This window comes from Siphateles boraxobius, unplaced genomic scaffold, assembly GCF_051911475.1.
Source record: "Siphateles boraxobius isolate OS27281-9 unplaced genomic scaffold, OSU_SipBor_1 130, whole genome shotgun sequence".
Classification (NCBI taxonomy): domain Eukaryota; kingdom Metazoa; phylum Chordata; class Actinopteri; order Cypriniformes; family Leuciscidae; genus Siphateles; species Siphateles boraxobius.
Genome location: NW_027508734.1, coordinates 29164974 through 29187063, shown reverse-complemented (window position 1 = coordinate 29187063; position 22090 = coordinate 29164974). Strand labels below are relative to the sequence as shown.

Genomic DNA, 22090 nt, shown 5'->3' with positions numbered 1-22090 from the left:
AAAAGAACTTGTAAAATGTATCTAACATAATTGAGCATCAATAATAATTGATTATAATGGAGCACCAATCAGCATATAAGAAAGATTTCTAAAGGATCATGTGACACTGAAGACTGGAGTAATGGGTGTGATGTGAACGTATTCTCTGTGTTCTCCTCTCCAGCCAGGGCGAAGTTGGGTATCTGACTGTGTGCGCTATGACTGTACAGACACTCTGTCAGGACCTGTGCTCATCTCCCACCCCTACAGCTGCCCCCCCTTCAACGAAACAGAGTGCATGAAGGTGATTTCTCTCTCCTTAATAAACATGAACCCAAATAATACATTAGGTACCGCTATGATACATACAAACACTTTATTTCGATGGTCCCTTTTGAACATTCTGTTAACTTTAAGTAACTTTGCAACTACATGTCAACTAACTCTTTATTGTGATGGTCCTCCAACAGACATTCTACTGACTAATAGACCTTATGCGCCAGAGAAACAAGTGCGCAGCCATCTTTTGAATATTGTCTTTGAACTTCCGTTTTAGTGGTGGCTCTGTGTATTTCTATGGCATTGCTGTCGAAGAGTAATTAGCTTTTGAAGTGGATTTACTTATTGTAGAGTTTGACGAAAGTTATCACGAGCATTGTAATGTTTAAAGCAGATGTCTTAATATATGTCAGTAGACTGGGAAGATTTTAAAATGGGCAGTTCATTCATAAATATGTAAGATCGCTGTGGAAATACAAACCAGAGGACAAAACACAACAAGCGCAGCGCTGAAAAGGGGCGGGGCTACATAAGGTCTATAAATAACTTTGCAACTACATGTCAACTTATTCTAATCCTAACCCTACCAGTCTACTAACAGTCTACTATTACTCCAATGAGAGTTAGTAGACATGTAGGTGCAAAGTTACTTATAGTCAACAGAAAGGCTCCCTGAAAATAAAGAGAAACCACACATGTAAGTGACAGAGATGTACATGGACTAATACATAGAGTCAGTGGTTACACAGTGCTTCAATACTTTCAATGACTTCTTCCATTGTGCCAAAAGATATACAACATGTCATTATGCAAAATGTGTCTAGCAAATAATGGTCCCTTCTGTTCATCTTGTCTTAGATCGGGGGCACCGTTGTGAGTTACATGGATGGGTGCTGCAAGACATGTGAGTACAGAGGTCACATTCTTTCGTTCATCTCTACTCTTATTATAACAAGAAACATGGGCAATAATACCATTTAAAAGCTACATCTGTTTCTTTCTCAAGTCATTTGCACTCAGTATGTACCGAATGAAAACAACAGTGCCATGGCTATACTCATGTATCACATGATTCTCTATTTCTTTTCTCTATTGATGGTTTTATGTTTATGTTCTCTATTGATATGACACAGAACTTTTGTTCTGTACCAGCAAGGTAAAGGGCAAAATTCATAAACCTAAACATATCAGTATAGAAAGGTGTCACTTCCGAGAATTCACTTGAACAGACAAGAAAAGCATTGTGTAGAAGCACTGACATGCACACAATAGCAAAAAGTTAATTTCTTGCATCAGTGTAACGTTCTGTAACAATCTCTCCAGGCGCTGCAAACTCCCTGTTCCCCTTCTCTGTTAGCCCTTTGAAACCCACAGTTAGCACAAACTGTGAACAAGGTACCTGATACTAACATCAGACCTCAAGGCTCGCCATCACCATTGTTGAATTCCAACAATGTACTCCCCCTATTCAAACAATACAGGACTCTCAACAGATTTGAACATAACTGCTCATTGAAGGCAGTACACTTCTAGTTACTTTTCTCCCAGATGTTTCTTGGAAGCAACTAAATCTTTCCCCATTTTGCTCTGTCGGGCAGTGCATTGTTGATTGCCAACAATGTACTGTTGGTAGTGGCCAGTTAGAGAGTTTCTGTAGCTCTGCATGATTCAGAGTGCTTAGGCTGTAGCCTCTAATCATCTAGTATGTGTAGTTTGTGGTAATGGGGTGTTTAGTAATGTTTTGAGTGATATGGCAACAGTAGCAATACAAAGCACTTTTTACATACATTTATACCACCTTTTTTTTGCCACATTACTCAAACCGTTAACGCTTCTTCTCACTGCTGATCTATACTTTTTATTGGAAAATCAAGTATCGGGGCTCATTTCAGTATTTTTTTCTTTTTCTTTTTGCTTTTGAGGTGGTGGAAAAGCATTGATCTTGAGTACAACCAAATTCATGTGATCTTAATATTTTCAGTAGATGAGTAGTTTTATAGTGATTATTTATCAGCTAAGTGGGGAAAGAATTGTATTTCCACTGTCAGGTATACAAGTAACAGTCATTACAATCTTCAAAGTTAAAGCCTTTAATCTTAGAGGTGGATGTACATTCTAATTTTTAATAGAATCTACCAAAAATCTGTTTATCCTCCGTAGTATACACTTTTATTGAATTGGAAAATTAATTTAATGATCCTGCGGTTAGCTGTGGTCTTGAACCAGATTAAAATAATAGCTTTATTATGTAGCCTACTGATGCCGTCTACATTAATAATTGATCTTAAATGTCATACAGCTTCTTCCTTTTCATAAAGATTACACTATTTTCACTTTCACAAATGAATATTTTCTAATGCATAATCAAGCTCGTGCTGAATGCAAAGATTACTTTATAACCTGAGTCAAAGCCATCCAGCGACGTCTCTTGAAGTGGTATCCCAGCAATTTTCTTGAGAAATACACTGTTTTCAATAACTTTTCATCACCCAAATTGACGGTAAGCCATTCAATAGTTTAAACATCATCTTAGCAACAGGAAATCAAGCATATAACAAACAATTAAATGAGAATCTACCAGAAATGTTTCCCCCCCCCCCCCCATATCTTAAAATGCTTGCATAGGGAGAGCAGAAGTTATTTTTCATTAAATGAATTAGAACTTCTACACAGGATGAAAAAAAAAGGTCATTCATTGATCCCTCATGCTATAGGTAAAGAGGACGGGAAGTCATGTCAGAAAGTCACAGTGAGGATGACAATAAGAAAGAATGATTGCCGTAGCAACAGACCGGTGAGTTCATTTCAGAATGTACCTATTATAATTTGGCTCTAGTTTGGCTGTAAAAGGGCTCACATTATGTCTGTCATGTTCACAGGTCAACATAGTATCATGTGATGGGAAGTGTCCGTCTGCGAGTATTTATAACTACAACATCAACACATATGCACGCTTTTGTAAGTGCTGCAGAGAGATGGGACTGCAGCGGCGTTCAGTCCAACTCTACTGCAGTGGAAACTCCACGTGGGTCAGTTACACCATACAGGAACCTACCGACTGTTCCTGTCAGTGGTCATAAACCCTAAACCATAACAACAGGAAGTGTTACTTATCATTCAACTTGAACGTTAAGATCTAGTGTTGTAAAGTGTCTTTTTTCTCTATTTCCCAGAGCAGAATATATAGTTTGTTCTATCAGAATTCTCAAATATTTCAGAAAATGGTATAAACTGCATGGCTGCATGTTTGATATGTAAGTAATGTGGAAGCACATGAATCAGTAACGGTAACAGTAATGATACTAGCTTTGTGCTCCTGTTCTGTATATATGGAATTCTACAACAGAGAACGCTGAAATAAAGTTTTACAAATTGTATTTAGATGCTTTTCTACAGGTAATGTTACTTCTTAATGATCTGAATATAATGTGATTTGACCAGTTATATATCAATCACATGTTTATTGAATAATTTACCTTATGCTGTATTTTGAGCACTTTATTTATTTATTACCATATAAGAACAATTGCTTCACTCAAAATACAAGATTTTTTACACATGATTTATGAAGCACTTCAGCGGATGCAAAATACATTTTTATCTTTGTGATCTGATATCAATTATTGCGAAGTCAACATAAATTAGCTTTATACACTATGGCACATTTTAAGAACAGCTTTAGATTTTTTTTGTGAAATACTTAGTACTGACTTAAAACTGAATATGTGAAGTTCCTGTTTTTATATCTGTGTTACCACAGTATTGCAATGTTGCATATATAAAATGCAAACGGACGGTCATAATGAATACCTCTGTATAGACTCAATGAATTATTTTATGGAGTGAGTCCTTTTTAGGTTCTTGGTTTAACATTGTACCTGCTGAAGAATTGCAACATTCGTAATATGCTTAGTTTTTTGTACCATACTATATATGTATATTTACATTTTCAATAAAAATCTTTAGAAAATGGGTTCATTCTTGTGGAGGAACAGCAGTTTCACTGGCTGTGCAAGTAGGCATGTAGCCTTCTGATGCTTCTTTACAGCCAATATGGATATCAACTAGTATTTTATGTTATTGCAGTAGATGTTTTCCAGTTCCGATTCTTTTTTGGAAGGTTATTATGGGCGTATATTTTTTTCTTGTCTACTGGCCTTCATGTGGTGGCATCAGCCAATCACTGTTGTCATGACATCATTTTCCAAACTCCAGCATATTGCATGGTGTATATACGACTCATTTAACTGTGCACTAGGATATTTGTCAACATTTTACAATAAATGTTCATTAGTTAACTAATTTAGTTAATTAACCAAGAATGAACAATATGTCTACAGCATTTATTAATCTGAGTTAATGTTAATTTCAGCATTTACTAATACATAATTAAAATCAAAAAAGTAGTATTTGTTAACATTAGTTAATGTACTTTGAACTATCATGAACAAACAATGAACAACTGTATTTTTATTAACTAACATTAACAAAGATTAATAAATACTGTAACAAATATATTGCTCATTGTTAGTTAATGCATTAACTAATGTTAACAAATGAGAACTTATTCAAAACTGTTTATAGATGATAATTATTAGGCTACTTATTACCTTACCATCTCACACTGCAATGTATAATTGAATGCATCTTTTAGGGGGAAATGACACCAACTCTTATTGGTTAGACCAGTGGTTCTCAAACTTTTTTGGGCCAGCGCCCCCTATCCATTATCCGGGTCCCTTACCGTAGACCATCAATCCGCAAATATGAAAATGCATGGAAAGACAGAACAGTCTGTTCGTTGCCATAGAAATGGTTTGTACTTGTCAACTCAGATTCATCATGAACATGTCAACTAAGTCAGAAGGCTTAGAAGGTATATATTCAGTTTCAGCATCAGAGTTTCTCAGTATAAAGGAAACACAATCAATTCTAGTATATGAGTCTTGAAGGATATTTTATTGAACTGCCAGATGCAACAGATAAAGCTGGCGAGCCAAACATTATTTACAAAAACAGAAGGTGAGACCCTAAAGACATAGCAAGAGGGGAAGTTCCTACTACAACTACTGCTGAGACCGGACAGTGTTAATGTCACGCAGGTGGTGGTAGACCGCCTTTGATAGCCTCTGGTAAAATGCAAATGATGGGTTGGATCAGCGATGCCTGGTGAATGAAGGCAAAGCTCGGAGACGCAGGCAACAGACATGTCTTGACCACAAGTGTAGATTTCTCCATGAACGCTTACTTTCTGCGGCGAGCAGCAGCACCCTTCTTGGAGCTGAATATCAGACAAAGAAAGAGCGAGTTAGCGGTGCTGATCTTTACTGACCTGCAAGTAGACGACTGAGAAAAACACCATACAGGACAGGGCTCCATTTTTTACATTTTAATTTTAAGAACAAACACACAAGTAATGATTCTGTTGTTTTTACTAACATAAAGCCCTTTCAAATACTATTGTTTTCCAGTCCAGTTCTCAGTCAGGTCCTGCAGGATGTTCCTCTCTGCTTCTCGTGTCCACACAAAGTTTGACATGCACATTGTACTGAAATATTGATCACAGTTCACACCATGCAGGACTTACCGCCCTTTCTCTGAGCTCTGTCAGTTTGTTAAACAGGCCTGTCTTAGTCTTAAATGCTTATCACCGCAGCAGCTGATACACATCACATTTACATCACTCATTGCCTCATGTATACCAAACACATTAATCAGTTCAGATTTGATGGCACCAATGAAAAATAAGCCAAATCTGGAATAGACAAGTGCTTCATAGTGCCACTTAGGCTATGCTATGTGTTGCATGTTGACAGATAAAAGAGTGAGTTTTATTTTTCATTGTCTGTAAATCCTTTCAGGAATCAAGTACATTTACATGCACAATTATAATCAAGCTACACGGCCAGTTTATGATGTTGGAAGGGATATGTCAATTTGAAATGGATGAAACCATGATCTATAATAGAGATATCAGATAGATAGATAGATAGGATAGATAGGTGTAATACTATGCATAAAAAAGTGATAGAAATTAATATTGTTCCTAATTTTGAATTCAGATTTAGTTATTTGGGTTTATTGTTCACAATAAGCTTATAATTCTGTTTTGTTTTGTTTACGCTATTTTTGTACATTTTCTGACTTGAATAAGTCACATGTAGTAATAACGAATGCTCAACATAAAAGTTTCCCAGGTACATCTAAAAGGCAGCATAATTGCAAGTCACGTGCCAGTTGTCTTTCGGAGCATGAGCACAATGCCGAGGCCAACTGTAGTTCGATTCGTGAATTCACTGGAAGAAGTCGATCTACAATCACATTATCTGGGTAGTTCAACTTCACAAATACTGGACTGGCATGATTTCGAACATTTAAAAAAGATGAATAATTGCTTTATTCCGAATGAAATTAAACTCAAATGCATGTAAACGTACTCAGAGAAGCTTGTATGTGGAGACTGCAAGAGAGCGTTTGCTGTCTGACTAGGGGAGACAAAACTCATTCGGCTCTAGAGAAACTCACTCTCAAAGGCTTCAAGCTTCAGCAAGTCTGTCACAATGCTACAAAAATGTCCCAAATACTTACCATCTCTACCACAGCTTCAAGCCTAAAGCCCTATGTCAAGTTTTAGGACATGTTTTGTAAAGTCTTGCGTCATATGCGTTTTAACCAATATGACTGAGTGACAGTGTCTTTGAGAGTTTTAATGGGGTGTAAAAATGATTAGATAATTCAATCAGTAATATTAGATTAAAGTAGTCAGTCCATCCGTGCGCTTTGTGTGTGCGTGGTGGCAAGGAGTTACTTACTGCTTCTGCAATTCATCAATGCGGTTTCTGAGAGAGATGACCTGAAAACAACACATGTGCGTTTTTAAACCTGCCAGATCATACCTTAACCACAGGATCCTGGATTGTGACAGCTGTCCTCTACCATAGAGTGCTGACAAACACACACAAATCATTCTGGCTTGGTGCTCAGAACTTGCTGAAGTCAAGAGCTGGTATAAAGCAGCATTGTGTGGGCATGTCACAGGCATGTGTGTTCTTCCTCAGCAAGACGGTATTGAGCTTGAACAATCACACACACTTACCTGCGAGAGAAAACATCTTGGAAGATCAGATGCTTAATGACACTACATACAATATTCATTTAACCATGAAGCACAACTCTACTGGAGAGTATCAAGGTTGTTGACATAGTTGTTTGATTTAGCTGCTGGTGGTAAAGAGATCAACTTGTTGTGAAGGCTCTGACCATAGACTCTCTTTTTAGGAGTGACATTACATTTGACCTTTCACCTGTAGTCTGAATCGACCTTTTTTCCCAGAAGCCACGGAGACCAGAGAGTCTCATGCATGCAGACCATGCTGTCACGTCCCTGTTGCTGACCAAAGCCTGATGCTTAGCTTCCTATATTTCCAGTTACTCACTATTTACTGAGCTCCTCCACTCTCTTACGCTGGGTTGTAACCTGCAGAACACCAGAACACAGCTGAGACCTGAACTACCACACACACATACTCTGAATCACCAGCACAGACACACTCAGACCTGCTCTCACACACATTGTGATTGATATGTTCATGTTCTTTTAATGTCAAGCTACTGTAACCTTTATGCGAATAAGTGAATGTTGATATTAAGTTACTTACATTTTAGACAGTATATTGCTGAATAGTTACTTAAGGCACAGTCACATTTACCATTTCACAAGCAAAAGGAGGAGAAGAAGTATTCCACAACACAGATGAGGTTCTGCAACGGGTTCAAGTCGGTGACTTGAATTCGCTGTGCTGACCAACAGACAGCTGCTTCATTTGAAAGTGACCTATTGATAATAGACAATAGACTTTTTTTGCTAACAGGATTTCTCCAAAATTTTGTGCTGGTCAAGTAGGTCCACATGTCCATTATCTGTTGTCATCAGTGTAGAGAATTTGCATGACCCACTTCAACATGAGCAAAATCTGAATGGGGAACTTTTTCGCCCTCTGATGAAAGGTGTGGTCACATTTACAGTTGCCTGACAAAATTTTGCAGGCAAAATCCAGTCATTTCAATAGAAATCCACATGCTTGGGAGTTTCACTGAAATTTCCAATATTTCGAGTCACATTATCGAAATTTCGTAGGCAAAAAGTCCAATATCAATTGTTAATAGTGTAGTGATATATGTAGCACAGCTCACAGCGAAGTCACTTTCAAACGAAGCGGCTTTCTGTTGGTCAATGCAGCGAGATCAGTCATGAACATGAATGCGTTGCGAAAATCTTTCAGCTTTAAATTTCTAATTTCTGATCGCATGGAACCATCATGTCTCCAAACAACTCACAGTGGTGTCCCATTCCTGAATGAATCAGCTTTTTTGAACGAATTGAATCGAATCGGTTGAATAAATTATTCAATGATGCACTCATAAAGCCTCCTACAGCTGTAATGATGACCTATAGAGGGAATCACTGAAAAATTCCCACCACTAATGTACAGACTGACTGTCTGTAATGCAATGTAACACAAGAAAATTTGAGGACTAAATAGATAGTTCACCCAAAAATGACAGTTCAGTCATCATTTACTCATCGTCATGTTGTTCCAAATCTGTAAGATTGACTCTCTTTTGTGTTGGGCAAGATAAGTATCTCAGTCACCATTAGTCTCAAGTAGCCAGACCTTTGCTTAACGACATAAGATCTAAGCTCTATAGCCACTGCAATTGCCCACAAAGACAGGAAGAGGACGTCTGATTGACATGTAAAGTGACCAATCAATGTTTTGTCTTGTTCAACGTCATGTTACAATAAAAGCAAATACTTTCATATTTACCTGCATATTCTGCATATTCCCTTCTTAGTAAAGTACTTCACATGAACTTCTGTTATAGATGTGAGAGGGTACAACTAATACAATGGGTTGGCCAAGCTCTCGTCGGTAAACATGCAAACAAATATCTTTTAAATTCAACTAAGTGCCTCAAACAAAACGTGTAGAAGTCAGCCAATTAGATTCAGACTTTTGCCTTCTCGAAAGTTGTTTCCAGATTTATTTGCCATATGCATCAGATGTAAATGAGGTGTGCGTGGTCCATGGGCATGACATCTGAGACTGAGAGTAAGTCACCATTGACTTTCATTGCATCTTTTTTTTGCATAAAATGATAATGAATGGTGATTGAGATGGTCATCTCTTTTTGTATCCCATTCACTCGTAAAAATAACGTTTCCAAAAGAGGTTTTTCGCAGAGATGTAAGGCTGCGTTCACACTGCAGGGGCTTAATGCTCAATTCCGATTTTTTGAAAAAATTCGATTTTTTTGCAAGGCCGTTCACATTTCCAATTAAATGCGTCCATTTGTGATCTCCTATGTGAACGAGAACGTGAATGTGAAATGACCCAGAAGTGACCCGCATGCGCAGAAGAGTACTCAACGGTCAACAACGTCCAAATATTAATTAAATCAGAAACCTCGCTTCCCTTCCATTTACTGGTCTCAGCATCGTCCGCCAGTTGTTGTTTATCTTCTCATTCCCGCCTACTTCAACGCAGAATTATGACGTTTGTCGCATATCAATGACTGCGGGTCGGATAATGCGACCTGGCCGTTCAGATTGAAGTTGCATTTCAAAAGATCGGATACATATCGGATTTGGACCACATACCCAAGTGGCCTGGGTCGCATTTGAAAAGATCGGATCTGTGTTGTTCAGACTGTCATGAAAATATCAGTCCAAAAATATGTATATCAAAATATGTATATCAAAATATGTATCAAATGACTACAGTGGCTCAATCTTAAGTTTATCAAGCGACGGGAATACTTTTTGTGCGCAAAAACAAACAAAAATAACGACTTTATTTCAACTATTCATTTCCTTCTCTGTGGGCCTCTAGTCAGTTAACGTAGTGTGATTGCGTAGAGCTACGTCACACGTAGGCTCACTATTGGCCGACGCTGGTCATGTGTGTGATGCGTGTGACGTACAACAACAGAAGCTTACGCTATTACACTAGTGAACTGACTCGAGGCCCACAGAGAAGGAAATGAATAGCTGAAATAAAGTTGTTGTTTTTTTTGCGCACAAAAAGTATTCTCGTCGTTTGATAAACTTAGGATTGAGCCACTGTAGTCACTTGGACTATTTTAACAATGTCTTTAATAACTTTTCGGGGAACAATCCCTTAGAAGCCTATGGAGGAGTGATCCAGCTCTCAGATTTAATCAAAAACATCTTAATTCATGTTCTGAAGATGAACGAAGGTCTTACGGGGTTGGAACAACATGAGGGTGAGAAATACTGACAGAATTTTCATTTTTGGGTAAACTATCCCTTTAAATAAACTGAAAAAACCTTTTAAACTTTCTCTAATACAAAGAACCGTTTGTGCAATCCAAATGATCCATGGATGTTAATGGGTTAACATGGAACCACAGATACCAGTCAATGATTTTCATTTTTGGGTCAACTATCCCTTTAAACTTTTAAGTGTCTCCAGGATGCAGTGGACAAAGTAGTGAATTTCCCCATGTAAAACAAATGTAGGTCATAATAAAATCTGTCAAGTAAATTAAGTTTATAGACATTGTATTGTGCAAATGGGCATTAGAATGCTCCCTCACCTCATACTTCTGCCTCTTGAGTTTCTCGAGGTGCTCAAACTTCTCAGCTTCCAGGGAGTACAACCAGTCCCACAGCTCTTTAGCTTTCTCCCTGTAAACACACATATACACCAAAACACATTTAGAATTTAGACACTAACTTTTTTCATCAGGACAAGGTGTCTTTTTTCAGCCTCATTGCCTGTATAGGCTTAGAGTTGTCAGGTATTTGTGCTGACCTCAGCTTGTCCTCATTGAGATGGTCAATATTCAGAGGCTTGCGTCTGTCTGCCAGAATCTTCTTCTTCTTCTCCCTTTCAGTTTGCTTCTTACCTCCCCTCTTCGAGTCAGCCTGTTTTTATCAGCACACAAACACAACACATTTGACAATCATATACAGTACTCAGAGTGATGATGAAGAGAATCAGAGTTGGGGCTGATAGAAAGCTCTGCACCTTCTGCAGGTAGCTGCTGTACTGGGAGCCCATGTTGGACAGGGCAGACTTCTTCTTGGCATCGTCATCTGCCCTCTTCTTAGCATCAGCCTCCTCCTTCCTCAGCCTCTCTTCCTCACGTCTTGCCTGACGCTCCTTGTCCTTCTCAGCGCGGATCCTCTGCTGATCTGCCCTCTCAGTCCTACGCTTCTCCTACACACACACAGATATAAAATATGTACATTGTAATATCCTGATACACAGGATAACTCAATTCTGACTGGTCAATCACAGCATTCCCTTAAAGCGGCACTATGCAGGATTTCTGTTTTTGTCAAACAGCGATCCCTAGATTCGCTGTAGAGTACTTGTATTTAACGTTACTGTCGTAAACACCACTCACGCAGAGCGTATCTGCACTCACGGCCTCTGCACTTCATAATAATAAAGTAGCCTACCGCGTTAGGCTTACCTGAGCCTAAATGCCAGATGACACCAATAAAGTGTATCATGTACGTCGCATTATTTCGCAGGGCTCTCAAGTTTTGAGGACAGGCAAAAGTGACATCCAGCCAACAGATACATTTTTGTCATTGGTTGTTGCGTTAAATCTTACCCAGATACAATAGTGCTATTTTCTGATTGGCTATTGTGTAGCTCGACGAACAACACCAGAGGAGACGCGCTTGATTCCTGCCGGTTCCACAGTGAGAGCGGCGCGGCCAGAGTTTTGGCATATTAAATATATTACAAATAGTTTTTCAGCGTGAGAAATACAATGTGTGGCGGGAGAGCGTGACAAAAGACCGAAAGGAGACCGAAATGAGTGACTGTCACGCTCAATGCGTGACACTTGAGAGCCCTGATTTCGTAACGTCCGTTATGATGTTGTTAGACATGATTATTGCAATTTATCATAATAGTTTGCAAATTGCGCTCATTTACACTATTTACAACATGTAGGCTTATTTATGTCCTGATAATTATGTGAGATATTGACAACTGTTCTCATGATAATCGCAGAAATCAACTTTAACAGTGAAAGACTGAGCGAGTGGGACTCTTGTCCGGATCCTCGTTTGCCAGATTCTCGTTACCTTTTTCTTGACTCTTCCGACCGCGCGTGCTTCGTTTTTTTTCCGCCACTCTGAAAACGCAGGTCCGATGTTCACTCGTGTCTGACTCCTTGCTCGGTCAGTCTGCCATTTCCTCTTTCTCTGTTCCTGCGACAATGCTTTTCTAGCTTTCTGCTTCTTATATGCCAGCTTTGCCATGGGACGATAGTTGTTCTTATAGCTAGCCGTATCCTGGATGGGGGCGTGTACAGGTGCAGTGCCGTAAAGCAATTCGTTACCTCGCGAGACCTGATATCACACGATACTTCCTAACACTGAGGCCGGCGGCCCGCCGGCCCAAAGTTGCAAGGGTGGTTTGCAGCTCACAGGCACCGGGGGGTGCGAGACGACCACCATTCAACACGAAATCAGTAATATAAACATTACAATGACTCCAAAGCTGTTCGGTTAAGGTAAAAAAGTTACTTAGTTCTGCTTTAAATTTCCCATTGTCCAAAGCAACGCTGTATATCATTCTGCTTATCCAGGTCAGTGTTATTTTAGGATTATTTTTATACTATTATAATATTTATTAATATTTTTAATTAGCTTTTATTTTTTATATATTATTTTTCATTTTAATTTTTAGCATTTAGCATTTTGTTATTTTTATTAGTTTGGGGGATTTTTAAAAATATTACTATTTTATGAATATTTCCATTTTAGGTTTAGTAATTTTAGTAGGCTACTTTAACTTTAATTATTGTATAAAACCAACCTTTATGCGTCTCGTTTTTCTTTTGTAGTGAAAATGAACTTCAGTGTTCATTTTGTGTTTGTCTTGTTGATAGGCTGATTGTGTTGTACATTGTAACAGACTATTTTAAGATAATATACAGGTAAGATTATGAAATAATTTGAACTCAAATCAATATTTAAAATCCACATACTTATTGTTGAGTCATGTCATCTTGGAGCTAACAGACAGCGATCACTCACAATTCTATCTTTCAGAGCAATAAGCTCCTCCTCCTCTTTCTTCCTGCACTCAAAGTGGGCATCAATCAGGCCCTGCAGCTCAATGAGATCCTTGTTTTGACGCTTCTTCTGGATATCCTGTTTGCACACACAGAAATATGACCTCAAACATGTATTTGTGCAATGTTTAATACATAATCTAATGTAACCAACAATGACATGCACTACTTGCTTACATCAAAGTCCACCTTCTCCCCGTCAGGGATCTTTGGTGCACTTGGTCTGAAGGGAATGAAAGGAAAATTAGTTTTAGTGGCATTCTGGGTATCACATAACTTCATCAGCTCCTCAGGAAAACAGCATGTTGTATTGCATCACAGCATTGAAATTGGCAGCTCAGCGGTAAAAAACTGTTTAGTGGACAATACTACTTACTTGAACTTGGGCTTCTCATCTGTTACGAAAAATAAAATAAAAAAGGGAGAGGGATATGTAACATGGTTAGAGATGTTTTAAACAAGCTCAGTCAACAATCAGTGGGAATTCTGTTAGCCAAATCCATGAACATGGAGTTACTCAATTCAATTTCAATTTACTCTTAGTAACAACTCAGTGCTGGTTTCTGTTACCCTGAGCTTTAAGAATGATGTATGTATCTTTTAATAGTATCTTAATGAAGTTAAGTACATATATTAATTTCAGTAATGTTAATAAACTGGGTTAGTTAGAAAGTTGTGAAACATATAGTTGATCAAAACAAATCTAGCAGAATCATTGCACAAGAAATCAGATAATGAGGTGCTTATAAGTACATGAGTATAAACAGACACAGAACTCCGGACAAGCGGACCATTCTCACTTTTCCAGGAATTAAAACAACAACAACAACAACAACAACAAAAAAGCCTTGTGGAAAAGATTCAGCTTTTTATCCTTCATTCATTTTCCTATCTCTTTTGACTAACAGCATCTAAATCCAGGTTTATTATATCTCTGGTCATCATGGACGTTTGACTAGACTCTGCAAGTGGGCTAGATAAGATGTTTAAGCAATTGCAATGTATCGTAACTATTTGGCTTGACCTTCACATCAAAAACACAAGCATCAAGCTACACCCAGACCAGACATTTTCCAGAAGGGAATTGAAAACTACCATCTTGTACTCCTTCTTCCACTGGTGTTGTGGCACATTCATGCAAAAAGAAGCAAAGCACAGAGCAATGTCAGCATTTCATATTCTTTCACCCTTGTTATTGACTTACTGTAAATCAGCGTCAGTTTCAACCGACACTACAGGCCAGCTTTCTGTGTCTCCCTATTTAGAATATGATGTTGTAAGGTTTTGGTCCTAATTTCACTGTGCACCTTGCAGGCATTAACCCCACCCACATGCCTTCTTTTTAATCAGAAATGACAAATACAAGAAAATGACAAACATACCTTCCTCTTCATAGGCCTCTGCATGCATCAAGCGTTGAAAGCAAGAGTAAAATAGAGAACATTAATGTTGCTTTGTGTGCTTTTTGCTGCCCCAAGCAGGGCTGCATGCTCAGAGGCAGAGTTCAGCTGAGCGGACACTCAAATTGAGGTATCAGCTTGAATCAGGATACATTGAAATTAAACAAAAATTAATTAAACATAAAAAAAACACAATAAAGATTGAATGAATTGGGTTATCACTTTCAACGGGACACCTCAATATGAGCAAGCTATATAACATAAGCTAAATAACAACATTTATATTGATGATCAATTTATATTAGCATACATATTATCATAAAACATTGCTTGTTATTTCAAAGTGGACAAAAAGCATCTTAATAACGGACAGAATCTGGTTTGACACTTTCAGCATTTTGCTTTTTAATTCAATAATTAAACTTAAAGACTTTAGACTGTAATATTAACAATCAATATAGTTCAGTGTGCCAAAGACAGCCTTTCCCGTGTTAAGCCAGTGAAATTAGAGAGAATAAGTTACTAAACAACATACAGCAGCCCTTTTTGTCCCTTTGAAAATGTCATTACATATACTGACCATTTATTGTGTAATTGGTATTTAAACATTAATATCAGCATCCTATGACTATTATGAAACACCATAGCAACTGAAACAGTTGCGTTTGTTGCAGAATTATTAAAACACATGCAATAGAATAGATTTTTCCTCAAGATGCAGCCTAGAGTAGCATTGTGTTGGCGGCAACTCAAAGACAGTTCTGAATGCAGAAGAGTGCAATGAGTTTTCAGTCACAATCTGATATAAGCATCATCATGGCTGCAGCGTAATTGGCAAGAGCAGGAGCTGGAATGTGATTTATTATCAGCTCAGGCCACCAGTGTTGGGGAAGCTACTTTCAAACTGTTGTTATCGAGCTACTCCTAATGCTTAGCAGTTCATACAGTCAAGCTACTGGCTACCTTAAAAGGAACTACACTAGAGGACATCGGGGGGAACATACCATCTTGAATATATAAATTATTATAAATTATAAATTATATATATATATATATATATATATATATAAATAAGGATCCTAATTAGTGAGGGGCCATTTAACTTGATCAGACAAAATTATCACTTAATTTATATAAAAAAACAGCCGAACTGAATAAAAAAACAGTGATGAACAGCAGTATTTAGTACAGCTATTATTGAATTGTTTATTGAATCAGTGAATCTTTCATTGTCAATCATTTACTGAATTGGTGAATATTTACATGGTAAATTTACAGGCGCAGTTTGAACGACTGGGACTTCCCAACATGACATATAAGAGAGAGGACAGTTTATGTGTTTGATTATTGACTTTTGACATAAAAAAAGAGCAACGAAGCCTTTTTTTGTAATTCACCCAACTAAAAATATAGTTTAGAAGTGTTGCTAATCTTTTTTGATTCCCAACACTGAAAGCCTCCTGCATCCACTCTAAAGAAAGCTGCATTTTAGATGTGATGAGTGCCATGTCTGTCAGAGCTTAATCGTTCCAGCTCACTCCCCATTGGTCTGCAAGTGAATTAGAATTGGAAAATATTCCTTGTTCATAAATTGGGAAATTGTCCAATTCTGAAAAATAATTCAAATGCACCATAAGGGACTGAAATGGCATGAATCTAAGCTCTGTCAACATCTGGTGTTACCACACCAGTCCCATAGTGGGCCTGAATGAAGAGGAGGTACCGCCAGCAGTGTTTAAAGTTTTGTAGGGTTGGAGGGGAAGTACTGGGCAACTACTGCTACGTTAATGTGAATGATTTTTAAGTAGCAGGTGAGGTGCGCTGCCTGTTTTTAGTTTTTTGGGTAAAATGGGAAGGATGAATGAATATTCATGCCACATACCTTCCTCATGCACCTCTGGCTCTGGTTCTGGCTCTGGCTCTGGTTCTGGCTCTTTTTCTGGCTCTGGTTCTGGCTCTGGCTCTGGCTCTGGTTCTTGCTCAGGCTCAGGCTCAGGCTCCGGTTCAGGAGCTGCCTCTGGAGCTACCTCTACCTCTACTACCTCTTCAGCTAATAATACATGATGCAATAAGCAACCAGGGGAAGGAAGGTTGTCAAAAGTTAATGCGTTGCAGAGGAGGGAGCATTCACAAATGGGAGATTAAGTTTTAGTTAAAGTGTGTGTGTGTGAGAGAGAGAGAGAGAGAGAGAGAGAGAGAGAGAGAGAGAGAGAGAGAGAGAGAGAGAGAGTCATGTGTGACATGTAAATAAATAAGGATGGGATTGGTGGCTAAGAGGATCCACATAGCGGGAGAACCTGTTATAAAATGATGAGATTATGAGACACCAGGGTTCCACATGCCAAATAAAATACCCACACGAAATGCCTTTGTTTTTCCCTGTTTGCCAAAGCCATTAATTCAAATATTCTAAAGTCAACTCTAACTACTTTGTGTTGGATAGGAAAATAAACTAGAATAAATTTCACACCTTGTGCACAGACAAAATTCACAAACTATCACCTCAAAACAAAAACAAAGCATCAAAACAACAGATTATTTTAATGACCTTTTCAACAGTCACACAATTTAGAACTTCAGGTTTCCACACTGAAGTATTCCAATCCGTTTTATGGATTGTCTAAAAGGTCATCAAAGGTCATGGCACCCTTCAAGCTGTGGGGGGCATCACATGCTGGTTAGCTCCCATTAGTTCCCTTTCGAAAGGAAACTCACACTGCTTCGATTGACGCTTTGGGGAACACCTCAGGCGTGACAGGTGTCTGAAATCACTATCAAATCATGACAATCCTATTGACCGGCGACAGCCCATGACATCATCACTGTGCGACCCGGAAGTATAAAAGGGGAGCCTTGCAAACATGACATTAACCTTATCGTCTGAAGGGACTGTTTGGTAGGCAGGCCCCGAGGCATGGTGAAAAGGCGCAGCGTCTCGTTCCCTGTACTCAGGGAACAGAGGTTACAGTCGTAACCTAGACATTCCCTTTCGAAAGGGAACTCGCACTGTGTCGATTGACGCTTTGGGGAACGATATACCACCACGTGCCACCATGCTAAGAGGAGTGCCTGACAGTGGCAGTGACAACTGTCAGAACCAGCAAATTCAACTGAAATGCCAAAACCACTCACCCTCAGGTCACACTGAGCTGTCAATGACAGCATTCCCTATGGTCATAACCCAAGCTATACGCTTCACAGGAAACCCTCCATTAACTTTGTTTAATGAAAAGGCCTACTTGGGCCTGCTCAAGGGCCTAGGACCACAGCTTCAAATTAGGGAATCCTTCCCTTCTAGGGAATGTGGCTAGGGAACCCGAAGGAGCCCCAGCCAATCACTATTCATGTCAATCGACGCAGTGTCTCGTTCCCTGTTCTCAGGGAACAGAGGTTACAGTCGTAACCTAGACGTTTCCAAGCATAAACATAATTAATATGCTTATTGTTTTGGTTTTCATTATGATGAGTTAAATGAAAAGGTTGACATTTGAAAGATCCCTGAATTAGGCAAAAATTAGTCAAGCAAATCATTTTCATTTTCTGCTTTCAGTTAATTTATTTTCAGTTGACTTCAGTTGACAACAGTGTCAGCAGTTTTAAACAAATAAGGAGAAATTGTGTTGAATTAGTATGTTGAAAGACTAGTTAATTATCAAATCAATTTGGTTTGTTTTGTTGTAGTTTATTGTTGCTTATTTTACCTTCCTCTTCATATTCTTCATATGCCAGAAAAGAAAGCAGTAAAGGAATACACAAATTAAAAAATGTTTTTTTTCTTTTCTTTTTTTTGTACCATTGTATTTGTAATTGCATCATACATTAAATGCATGCTGAGCCTTTTGTTTTGGTGTTCTGTGGAGTTAGTGCTCCGTTGGAGTTCAGTACAGAGCCACAGTAGCCAATTATTAATGTAAATTTAATAAAACAATTCCAGTAAATTAATCATTTGGATCTGATCTCTGACCTAGCCTGACATGAGCATTTACCTCAGAGAACACCAGTAACATAAGCATGATTGATACTGCATTCAGCCACTGCTTGTGTTTGGCATGTCAGCCTCCAGAGATGTTTCTAAAAAAGCTCTCCGTAGCAGTGGCAGAAGGCAGTATGCTGGCATGAGATTCATGAAACAGCTGCTAGACAGCAGGTGGCACAATATCACTCATAACAAACAAATTCAGGGCACAACTCTTGCATTGGATATATATTTATTTTTGAAATGTGTATTTTTTTTATTTTTTTTTTACGAATTAAATTTAAATGCTGGATAGAGCAAAGCCAAACCTGCACAGATATGTCATCAAGGCTCTCTATACACAGAGTAATTGCTGACATACCAAGAAAACATTGATGCTGACTGAACAAACAAAATAAATATAATTTGATTTTTTTTTTTTTTATAAAAACAAAACCGGAAATAGATATTAACTGGAAAAACGTGTACATATATACAGAATATAATGTACATATACTGCATACACATATGATAGACTTCCTGTCTAGGGCATTTCTACAACAACTGCAATAATAACTTAAATTTAGAACTTACCCTCGACCCCACTGAAAGAAGAGAGAGAAAGAAGAGTTACCGTTATTTTGTCTTGACCATGAAACATGAATAATAATAATTAGCATGCTGAACAATGGAGTTTAATATTTAATGTCGGAATACTCACACGTCCTCTGTGTCGGACATGATGATAGGGAGCTTTAGACCTATATGAAACAGACAGGGTTGTTTGTACCACTGTGACACTGTGAGTTAATCGCAGACTTGACAGATGTGAAAGGCACCTCAACATGCTAAATATTTTAGGAAACTTGTAACATTTCATGAGATCTTTCATAAGATGATGGCTGAATATGCTTAACATTTACTGTCTGACTTCAGTCCCTCAAAGAAATTATAAATTATCAAAGCATGTTGAATCTGACAGAATTAGAGCTTAGATTACATCTTCATCAGAATATCAACAGAATCAAACTTTGTAAATGAAATAAACCTGCTAAATAATATCTTCATTCTAAAAATGTGATGGTTAAGTTGAGGTGTAATGTCTAAAAGCATCAAATATCATTCATATTAGCTTAGTATAAAAACAGTTAAAGAAAAATGAAAAGTCCTGACCATGTGTGTGTGTGCGTGTGTTTTTGAATATATGGTTTATAATGACAAAAACGTGTATAATGACATGGGTATTACAAAGTAAACATGGTTTACGAGGACACTTCACTAAACAGTGTTTTTTTAGTGTGTGTGATCGGTAGGTTTAGGAGTATGGTTAGTGCAAGGGAATAGAATATACAGTTTATACAGAACAAAAAAAAAACATTACGCCTATAGAAGCACTACCAGATATCCTCGCTATCATTTAAAATCTTTCTCTCTCTCTGTACTGTAATCTGGTGATTGTTATAGTCGACACCTGTTGGTGCAGTGTGAATTGGCTTTTAGCCTGTATAAAACTTTTCTTAAGCATGATGTGATTCTATTACAGCTTGTCTCTCTCTCGTTCTCTCTCTCTTTCTCTCTCTCTCTCTCTCTCTCTCTCTCTCTCTCTCTCTCTCTCTCTCTCTCTCTCTCTCTCTCTCTCTCTCTCTCTCTGTGTGTGTGTGTGTGTGTGTGTGTGCTGTGACTCATTTCTCAAGCACAGCTGCAGAAGCATTTGGAGATTAACACATGATCATATTTCCAAGCATCAGCTCTCTCTCTTTTTGACAGCGAGTCTCTGGTCCTGTCAGCCCTGCCTTATGTGGGCATAACTGTGTGCTTAAATTATGAGCCATTAAAGGAAAGAATGCTGGATTATTTATGTTTCAATTTTGATATGAAACAAAAAAGTGAAAGCAGTACCACAACAAAATGAATATAGTATACTATTATAATATGCATCGTATTAGCCTCAAAATCTCAACCATCTAGTTAGAGTTTGAGACATAATTAGTGCATTGTTCTAATACTTCCTCCCTGTTCGTGCTATTATCTGTTGACAGCTGTTAAGCCTCTATTGTCATAGTGGTGATCTACAGGATAGGACAAAGAGGAAGCCAACAATGTGTAAATCCTAAATCGCATTGTGCTGGTTGATAATAGCCATTAGTCTGTTATCTACAGAGTGGCACACTGAGACAGAACCATCCCATCAACAGAGGTGCCCACAAGCACCCTAAACTCATCAAGGTATATTCATTTAAGCCGTCAACTGAAGTAAAATCTGTTAGCAGCATATTCCATTCAGCATAGTTCAGCAAGTTCATCATTTACAACAATTTACTACAACATGTGTGAGAGAAAAAAAACAGAACTACGATTTTAAAAGAAAAAAAGCACGTGGGCAGACGGAGATAACTTTCCACTCAGACTCGGCCCAGCCCCAGACATGTCTTTGAATTTCTGAAGATACCAAATCTTTAAAACTCTTACCTCAGAAAAGGCGAAAGAAGAGAGTGTCTTGATGGCGAAGACGGGCTGTAAGGTTCTGCAAACCTTGAAACTTCTTAAGTCCTTAACTTATACTGATACTTGATCTTCTAAGGAGTCTCATTGGCTGAGGAGCTAATGTGTGTGGGGGGAGGAAATCTGGACCATAAGGAGACCCAAAGAATGTGCTGGATGAAAGAACGATCAGATTTGGAAAGCTGAGGCACCCAATCGCTATATCTGTCGTAGCACAAGGCAAGCAAAAATAAGCCCAAGTTAAGAGGGAGAGTATGTAAGGCTCTTTTAGAAATCTGACTGTGATTAACAGAGGGATACAAAATGTCTTTGTGGATGCTTTGTGGGAGCAGGGCATGCGCTATACGTCACAAACTGGAAAGTGAAAAGGTTGCTGTCCACAATAGGGGCAAGTTTGATCAAAGCAAGCATATACTGTAATACAGTAATACAAACTGCCTGAAGTGAATAACTACATTGTGCAAACCAATCAGTGAACTTTGAAAGCATTTTATTAAGTTTTAATTCTAATTTAATCTTGAAGCATATTAATAAGTACATTTTCTTTTTAATAAGGAATACTCAAAAAATTAAAACAATAAAAAACTCTCAAAAATACTCATAATTCATTGAACTAATTCTTCAGCTGTTCAACTAACAACTAATGCTTGTTTAGAAACTGTTCTTGTTTAGAAATAAATTTTATATTTGCAATTATTTGTCCACTACAATTTGTACACTGAATAAAATGTCCAAACAATACATTGAAAATTATTTTCAGAATTAAAAAAAGTTCTTGTACAGCTCTTGTTTTTTTATAGTTTGAATTTAAATATGCATAAAAGTCACAGTGAAATCAAAATTGAGTTTT

The 22090-nt window shown here is 38.0% G+C and overlaps 2 protein-coding genes across 6 annotated transcripts in view; one reads left to right on the top strand and one right to left on the bottom strand.

The window, feature by feature from the left end:
- Positions 1–4228, top strand: part of otog (otogelin) — a 42162-nt gene extending 37934 nt beyond the window's left edge. Inside the window, exons 52-55 of the mRNA XM_077229058.1 lie at positions 164–283; positions 1117–1162; positions 2973–3052; positions 3138–4228. Of these exons, the coding sequence (XP_077085173.1) occupies positions 164–283; positions 1117–1162; positions 2973–3052; positions 3138–3338 (447 nt within the window). The 3' untranslated portion in view covers positions 3339–4228. The remainder of the gene's footprint in view (positions 1–163; positions 284–1116; positions 1163–2972; positions 3053–3137) is intronic.
- A 972-nt stretch (positions 4229–5200) lies between these two features.
- Positions 5201–21523, bottom strand: tnnt3b (troponin T type 3b (skeletal, fast)). 5 transcript variants are annotated; one of them, XM_077229055.1, is made up of 13 exons: positions 21208–21523; positions 19460–19499; positions 19333–19343; positions 16666–16833; positions 14766–14783; positions 13760–13778; positions 13561–13606; positions 13346–13462; positions 11313–11504; positions 11097–11209; positions 10879–10969; positions 7695–7735; positions 5201–5539 (listed from the first exon to the last, which is right to left on the bottom strand). In XM_077229055.1, the coding sequence occupies exons 2-13, from the start codon at positions 19477–19479 to the stop codon at positions 5503–5505; spliced, it is 873 nt and encodes a 290-aa protein (XP_077085170.1). In that variant the 5' UTR covers positions 19480–19499; positions 21208–21523; the 3' UTR covers positions 5201–5502. The 5 variants fall into 5 exon arrangements, with proteins under 5 accessions (XP_077085170.1, XP_077085172.1, XP_077085167.1 ...); XM_077229057.1 differs by lacking the exons at positions 14766–14783; positions 16666–16833; XM_077229052.1 differs by lacking the exons at positions 19333–19343; positions 19460–19499; positions 21208–21523 and adding an exon at positions 18485–18611.
- Positions 21524–22090: the final 567 nt, after the last annotated feature.